This window comes from Hypomesus nipponensis, chromosome 6, assembly GCF_054491055.1.
Source record: "Hypomesus nipponensis isolate SF chromosome 6, ASM5449105v1, whole genome shotgun sequence".
Lineage (NCBI taxonomy): Eukaryota > Metazoa > Chordata > Actinopteri > Osmeriformes > Osmeridae > Hypomesus > Hypomesus nipponensis.
Window position 1 is genome coordinate 4,129,096 of NC_140366.1, and position 7,609 is coordinate 4,136,704.

A 7,609-nucleotide genomic window follows, 5' to 3' on the forward strand; every position below is an offset into this window, starting at 1 on the left:
TCAGAGCATTAGCAAGCCAAAACTCCTTTTAGCATGTGTATTGACAGGGAGAGCCTAACCTGTCAGCTGTGTTGTCGATGCCTCGAGAGAAAAGTGGATATGACCAGAGCTTGCCGTCAAGCAGTAGCTCTGGTCGTGCAATGTGTATGACGTCAATGACATTTTCAAAGGCTTTTTACAACGGAAAGGCGACTTTAAAAAAATCTAACACAATTACTAGGCAAAAAAAAATATCCTGAGAAAAGTGGATTTTGAGGGGTATAGCTCCATAGACTTCCATTCATTCTGCACTCGACTATCAGCGCCCTCATATGGAACTTGAGTGGAACTGCAACCAGTTCAAAACCCGGAAGTTTCCAGAGAGAGGGAGTTTTCCCTTTATTAGACATTCTAGGGGGCCAAACTCCCCCTAGCGTCCATATGGACATCCATGACGCACTGAGGGATTTAACCCCTACTGAATTTCTGGATTCCAGAACTGGCGATAAGCGCAGAGTTTCAAAGCACATAATGTTAGTGCCACCAGCTTTCTATGGAGGCATGGTGTGAATTTAAACAGAATGCAAGATGGCTCAAAAATACTGAACATTATTGATAAGGGACATTCTAAATTGGTAGAAGAAAATTGGCACTATTTTATGGCTGTAGTGGAGAGTTTGCGCTACACAGCATGTCAAGGCATTGCTCAGCGTGGCCACAGAGAGGATGAGCACTCAGCGAACAGGGGAAACTTTGTTGAACTCAATATATATATAATTGTGCAGCTCGCCCTGTCAACGATCTAGCACCCCATCAGCACCTGCATTAAAAATAATCTGCCGCCGCCCCTGAGTAGTGGTCTTGAGTTGTGAGACTAGGATATGGGACCCTTGGTCATGAATCCTAATAGTCCAATTCAGTTATTACATAGCAATACGAATAAAATGAAGTACTTCTAAAAAAAAATTTGGGTGACAAAATGTATGTTTATAATTGGTTGATACATCCCATAACTGATAAAGAAATCTAGATATCAGATGAGACGAGCATATAATTGCACAACAGGAGATGTGGACACTAAATATTCCAAGACAGACGGGTCTATTTCCAGGTCACCTCCTCGCCTGGCTTTAGTTCCCTGTGAAGAAAATAAACATACATAAAGGTTGAAGGGTAAGGCACAGACGATACATGTAATGTTAAGTTAACACTATTGATTTGTAAGATCATACCTGCTGTATAGGGCACTTTTATTCCTAAATGCCGTCAGCTTCATGTCTTGTGCTCGGTCCATGTAAATTCCGATCACAAAGCCAATGGGTACAAGTATGTTAGCCCAATGCTCACGAACAAGGGCTGCAAAGTTCATCATGTTTCCTGTAATATAACAGACATGCAACATTGCTTTGAACAAAGCTACTTCGCCAATCGTTTTGATTGCGCTAACAACACCCCAATGTCGTAGTACAACATCATGCCCTTTTCGCTGCCGTTTTTGACACTTTTAGATAGTCAGAATCAATGAGGTTCATTCAAATAATGGTCACCGACTTAGTGATGTTAGCAAGATGCTAACTTTGTGGTTAACCAGCTAGCTGTACTTGTGGTTAACAAGCTTTAGCTGACGTTACCATAGTGCTCCATTAGTGACACCACATTGACACATATCGGCAAGTTATTTAAGCTCAATGTTAAGCTTTTCTACCTTGGACTAGGTATCTTACTTGTCTAGCTGTAATTGCTAGCACATATTTACCCCGGTAGCCTACCTTGTAGAGCAATACCATTCCTATAATGTTTAAACAATAAATTGACTGATTACACAAAATACAGTATTCCAACCATTAACACGCTAAATTCAATAGATAAAGTTATTGTCTTTTACCACGTCGAGGCCTTTCTTACGCTGGATCACTGGGTATCACTGAGCATCAGAGGGCATTGGACTCTACCAACTCTTCTGAAATGCAGTTCGTGTGTATTCAAACAACATAAGGATGAATAGCCCAATGTAAATGATATTTTTGTGATGTGACCTAGACAGACATTTTACAATATAATTACACAGTGCTGTGTGAATGATATGGGTGGAAATTTTGAGTGCATTTTGTCAACAACTATTGCACCACATCGCCATGGTATCACCCACTGACCTTTTACATTCAGCGGCAAACAGAGCACGCACCGTGGTGGACCGAAGCTCAAAATCGTGCATTAGAACGATCCCTGGCGATGGAATTGCTGGATTTTTCTGTATCGCTTTCTACAACCCTTAAAAAATGTGTTGGCATGTCCACTTCCTCAAGGAACAAACTTATTGGGGGTTTTTCGACACAGGCATGTTTTCCGGACAACTATGGTCCGCATCCAATCAGATCTTATATGACGCCATAAAATCGCCCAATCGTATACTCCCATATTCAAGTCAAGTAGGAAGTAAACATTCACGTGCATTTTGGTGAGCCTGTAACTGTCGGTGGGTGACTGGGCTTCAAGTGATGGGCAAATCGAGGCTTTTTGCAACACCGAGACAACTGAAACATTGGAGTCGGGGCCTTTGAAACGCTCGAAACCTTTACTCAACAGCCACATCTGCTGGCTAATTCCACATCGTGAACATAAGGATCCTTGTGGTTGAACGGAATTATTGCCAGTCTGCAATGCAGATGGCGTGGTTTCGAATACGGGAGCGATGGCTTTCATCGAACAATACAAAGAAGCCCAAATATGATTTTCAAACTATTTGAGACGATAAACTCAGTGTACAGTTGTTACATATTCATATATAACGTTCTCTAACCGTCTCTAATTGTCTCAAATTGTCTCAAACTCACAAATCTCACTTGTCTATATTTGATTTACATATCTTTTCTACAAGTACACAAATCATTTTTTACAGAGCTCCATCTCCTGGCACTAATTTCATTAGTTAATTTCACATGTTGCATGTCCTCCTTTTCGCCCTTTTGTCCTCCTTTTTGACCCTTCCTGCCCATCGTTGCAATTTACCACTGGCGTAGGCTTTCAGATGCCAAAAAGAAGAGTTCAGAACTCCACTTTGCCAGTAAGAGCAGCAAAGATCAATATTGTTCCTTCTGTAAGCTCTGTCGCATTGATATAGACGCGAGTAGTAGGGGGAAAGGGGCTTTAGAGCGGTATGCCTGCGCTAAGCAACGGCAAAAGGATAATGGCTGCGTTTCCCAGATTCGTTAAGAAGCTCTTAAGCGCTAAGAGCTCCTTAGGAGCGCTCTTAAGAGCGCTGTGAAAGAAGGACGTGATTCCCAGAGTCGTTCTTAGCTTAAGAAGATCTTTCACTAAGAAGGAAATGTAAGATCAGCCTGACCCACTCTTAACAGCCTTCTTAGCGACCAAACGCTCACTGCAGCCGCGTCAGAGAAAGTTATATCTGACACAAAAGGAATACTAAAACCATGCGTGATGATAAATGTGCGCCCACAACTGCAGAACACTGACGCAAGAAAATTAATAGCATAAGAAGAAAAATAACGATATAAAAATAAATAATTGCCCATGTGTTCCTGTAGCTACATAAATAAAATGAGTCATCATTACTATCACTCATTACGTTTTCACAAACATTCAGCATCTGCATGAGTTTACATTAGATATAAAAACATCAACAACCCTGTGGTATTTCACAGAAATCAGGGAAACTGACAGGTGTAATTGAACTCGGCTGGAACCTCATCAAGAGAGGCTCTGCCAGTCTAGGTGTTGCTGATGTCCACGCCAGTGAGACACCATGGCTGCAATATAGCATATTCTCACTGCTAATCAACAGCGTCGCCGTGCGCAAAGCCAGATAGTTTATATAAATAGGCACTCCCCACTGAATGTGCTGTCGAACCGGGCTGTCCAGTCCAAGTACCGGCTTCCCCATATGGAGATCCAACGCCTCGTCACGCTAGCGTCACCACACATCAGGAGGGCAACCCGCTGCAATTTTGCCCTAAGCCCGGATGTACAGCTCCTGGCCGCGCTGCGTTTTTATGCAGTGGGGAGCTTCCTGGAGGTGGTGGGGGATGGCACCATCCTCAGCAAGGCATCGGTTTCACGGAGTGTGGCCGTGACACCGATCCTCCTGCGCCATGCCCGGACATACATCCAAATGGCCATCACACGGGACGAGGTCCGCCAGGTCCACAGTGGATTTCATGTCATGGCTGGGATCCCCCGGGTAATCGGTGTCGTGGATGGCACACTGATCCCAATCCACAATCCCTCCCTGGTGGATCCGTGCTGGATTGGGAGGAAACATTACACTGCCATGGTGGTGTTACCGGCCTCAAGTCTAGGGGAACTTGGGCCAGCACAAACAGGTTCCTTACGCTTGAAAAGTGAAGGAACAAACACAGGTGTCAAAGCATGGAGTTCACTTTTATTAACAATCAGTAAAACAGACTACCATAAGACAGGCTACAACAATCATTTCATATTCACTGAAACAACGTTCCGAGACAGGTTTTTAAACACTTCCGGTCACGTGGCAAAATGTTTCGAAACGTTTTGTGACGTGATCTTGAACGAAACCTGTGTCGCACTTGCCAAAAGACTGACGTGTCAGGGTATAAAATTAGGCGGCAAAGCCAAAGGTTCTGAATGCGTGAGACCTTGATTGAGAGATTTGTGAGAGTTTGAGAGAGATAGAGATTGAGAGAGTTTGAGAGAGTTTGAGAAAGATAGAGATTGAGACAGTTTGAGACAGTTTGAGAGAGACAGAGAGAGTTCGAGACAGAGAACGTTAGAGAAAGTTAGTTACTTGTGTGCCATTAGCGAAATCCTGTTTGTTCATTTGTCTGTTTGTGTGCTGTTGTGTGTATAAAAAAAAAATAAAAAAAAAAATATATATATATATATATATATATATATGTATAGATATTATCAGTATTAGCTTCAGTGTAGTTATTCATAGTTTAGTGCTGCCTTAGTTAGTTCATTGTGTGTTTCCATAGTGTGTTTATATTCAGTATTAGTTGATATATAGTTTGATAGATAGTTCAGATAAATAGTTTAGATAGTTTGTAGTAGGCCTAGTGTTAGCTTGAGAAATGGAGAATAGGGCCAACAAGAGACAAAGGTCCCATGTGTGGGAGCACTTTGATCTGGTCTCCCCTAACAAGGTGCAGTGTTTGCAATGCCCTATGAATTTGTCGTACTGTAACAATACATCTTCAATGTTAAGGCATCTGCGTGCTAAGCACCCAGCGCTAGCAAACCCATCTGCACCCAATGCAGAGGATGCCGTTGCAGGTGCTGCTGTAGCTGCTGGGAGGCCTACAGTCCTACCACACGGTATGATTGCTTTCACAATATCATGTAATGGTCAGAGGTTGTAGGCTACATAAGTTATACAGTATATGTATGAAAGTTACAATACAATTAATTAAAATGAAAATTATAATACATATTCAAATGATTTGTTGTCTTGACAGCAAGGAAACAAGGACTGGATGATGCACTGGTGGAGATGGTGGTGAAGGACCTACAGCCGTTTTCTGTGGTGGAGGATGAGGGCTTCAGAGCATTTGTGGGGAAGCTGGATCCAGACTACACTCTTCCGACAAGAAGAGCTTTAAAGATCATGGTGTGTGATAAATATCACACAGCCAAGGAGAAGGTGAAGGCCGAGTTGAGGGATGCAGCAGTTTGTGTCAGCCTGACGTCTGACATGTGGACCTCCAATAACATGGATTCATACCTGGGTGTTACATGCCACTTCACCAAAGAAGATAAGTTATGTTCAAGACTGCTGGGTGTTGCCAAGTTCACTGGAACACACACATCAGAGCATATTAAGGACGCAAAGGATTTGCTCATAGCAGACTGGGGTCTACAAGGCAGAGTCAGGTGTCTTGTTACCAACAATGCAGCAAACATGGTTCTCTGTGCTTCACTGATGAAAATCAGTCATGTTTCATGTTTTGCCCATACTCTAAACTTAGTGGTGAAGAAGGGCCTTGATGATACTGCTGATCTGGCAGCGATCCGCTCTAAAGCAAGGAGGATTGTGACATTATTTAGAAGTAGTTGTACAGCCAAGGATAGGTTGGCAGATGTCCAGAGACAGATGGGAAGGCCACAACTGAAGCTGATCCAGGAAGTGGAGACACGATGGAACAGCACCTTCTCCATGTTCGAGCGTCTGCACGACCAGAGGGAGCCTGTAGGAGCTGCTCTCTAGTCTGAGGACAGACGTGACAGCAATGTCAAGTGCAGAAAATGACACCATCTGCCAGTCATTTTCCATCCTTGCCCCCTTCAACCACGCAACTGTGGAATTGTCAGCTGAGAGCAATGTGTCAGCCTCCAAGGTCAGTTTAGTATCTATCAGTCCAACAGCACTTACAATACAACACATGTGTAACAATTAACATTTAAATATCTGTCTTCTATTCCAGGTTATTCCAATGGTGAGGATGATACAGCACAGTATTGCATTGAAGCTGACTGTAACAAGCGACCCCACAGCAGCAGATTTGGGCAACAAGCCCCTGCGATGTTTGAGGGCCAGGCAATGTCCAGAGACGGTTCATTGTCTACAGGCTGCAACCATTTTAGATCCAAGATTCAAAACAATTGCATTTGGCAACCCGGATAAAGCAAAGGATGCACTTAGATACGTCACAGCAGAGTGTGCAAAACTCATCAAGGCAACAGCTCCAGCTCCCACACCACCTCTACCAGCTCCCACACCACCTCCACCAGCTCCCACACCACCTCCACCAGCTCCCACACCACCTCCACCAGCTCCCACACCACCTCCACCTACTTCCACGCCTGGAACCAGCCATCAGAGACAAGCTGGACCGACAGCATCAGAGGTGTTATTCTTGGATATGTACTTGTATCTTTAACATTCCTTAGAAATGATTTATTCCTAATGATTTATTTCCTTGAAAGGGGAGCGTCCACGACATCAACCCGTGGTCACTCCTTGATGACCGAGTGAGTGACACCAGGAGAGTCCAGAGCACTGCCAGTGCTACAATTGAGGTACAGCGGTACCTGGCAGATGCCTACCTGGACAGAGTGGAAGACCCCTTGGTTTACTGGGCCAGAAATGCAGGGGTCTTCCCTCACCTTTACAAACTGGCGATGGTCCATCTGGCCATCCCTGCAACCTTGGTGCCATGTGAGCGCATTTTCTCGAAGGCTGGCCAGGTGGTTGATAAAAAACGTAATCGCCTGAGCCCAGGCAATGTTGATAAGATCCTGTTTCTCAATAAAAACCTGTAAATGTACCTTCTCCCTCACAAGTCTTATTGCACAAGCACTACTTCATGACACAGATCCACCCGAAATCCATACTCCACTAACAAGATATATTTTTGGCCTTCATTTTGGTTTGAAAACAATGCAAAAGATGTATAAATATATATATGACAATGTCTATTTTTAGTTTACCGTCTCGAACCGTTCGAAAACCATTCTTTGGACCAATCGTATTTTTGGCTGAGATGGATCTCTCTGGCATTCGATACCACACTGTCTGTGTTGCAGAACAGCAATACTTCCACTCAACCACACAGCTCATTACAAAATCAAGGTGGAATTAACTATAAACCCGTTGGTTATGCCATCCTCGTAGCTGCCAGCAGATGTCGCTGTT

General features: G+C 43.7%; 3 protein-coding genes across 8 annotated transcripts; 2 read left to right on the top strand and 1 right to left on the bottom strand.

Moving 5' to 3' along the window:
- Positions 1 to 945: 945 nt before the first annotated feature.
- Positions 946 to 2,332, bottom strand: ndufb1 (NADH:ubiquinone oxidoreductase subunit B1). 6 transcript variants are annotated; one of them, XM_084700744.1, is made up of 4 exons: positions 2,133 to 2,329; positions 1,865 to 1,939; positions 1,212 to 1,356; positions 946 to 1,117 (listed from the first exon to the last, which is right to left on the bottom strand). In XM_084700744.1, the coding sequence occupies exons 3-4, from the start codon at positions 1,349 to 1,351 to the stop codon at positions 1,081 to 1,083; spliced, it is 177 nt and encodes a 58-aa protein (XP_084556870.1). In that variant the 5' UTR covers positions 1,352 to 1,356; positions 1,865 to 1,939; positions 2,133 to 2,329; the 3' UTR covers positions 946 to 1,080. The 6 variants fall into 6 exon arrangements, with proteins under 6 accessions (XP_084556870.1, XP_084556875.1, XP_084556872.1 ...); XM_084700749.1 differs by lacking the exon at positions 1,865 to 1,939 and having other exon boundaries at positions 2,165 to 2,332; XM_084700746.1 differs by lacking the exon at positions 1,865 to 1,939 and having other exon boundaries at positions 2,133 to 2,331.
- A 1,548-nt stretch (positions 2,333 to 3,880) lies between these two features.
- Positions 3,881 to 6,181, top strand: LOC146286451 (zinc finger BED domain-containing protein 4-like). Its single transcript, XM_084700201.1, has 2 exons — positions 3,881 to 4,319; positions 5,433 to 6,181. Exons 1-2 carry the CDS (start codon positions 3,881 to 3,883, stop codon positions 6,179 to 6,181), a joined length of 1,188 nt encoding a protein of 395 aa, XP_084556327.1.
- Positions 6,163 to 7,236, top strand: LOC146286452 (E3 SUMO-protein ligase ZBED1-like). Its single transcript, XM_084700208.1, has 3 exons — positions 6,163 to 6,311; positions 6,399 to 6,821; positions 6,901 to 7,236. Exons 1-3 carry the CDS (start codon positions 6,204 to 6,206, stop codon positions 7,234 to 7,236), a joined length of 867 nt encoding a protein of 288 aa, XP_084556334.1. The 5' UTR covers positions 6,163 to 6,203.
- Positions 7,237 to 7,609: the final 373 nt, after the last annotated feature.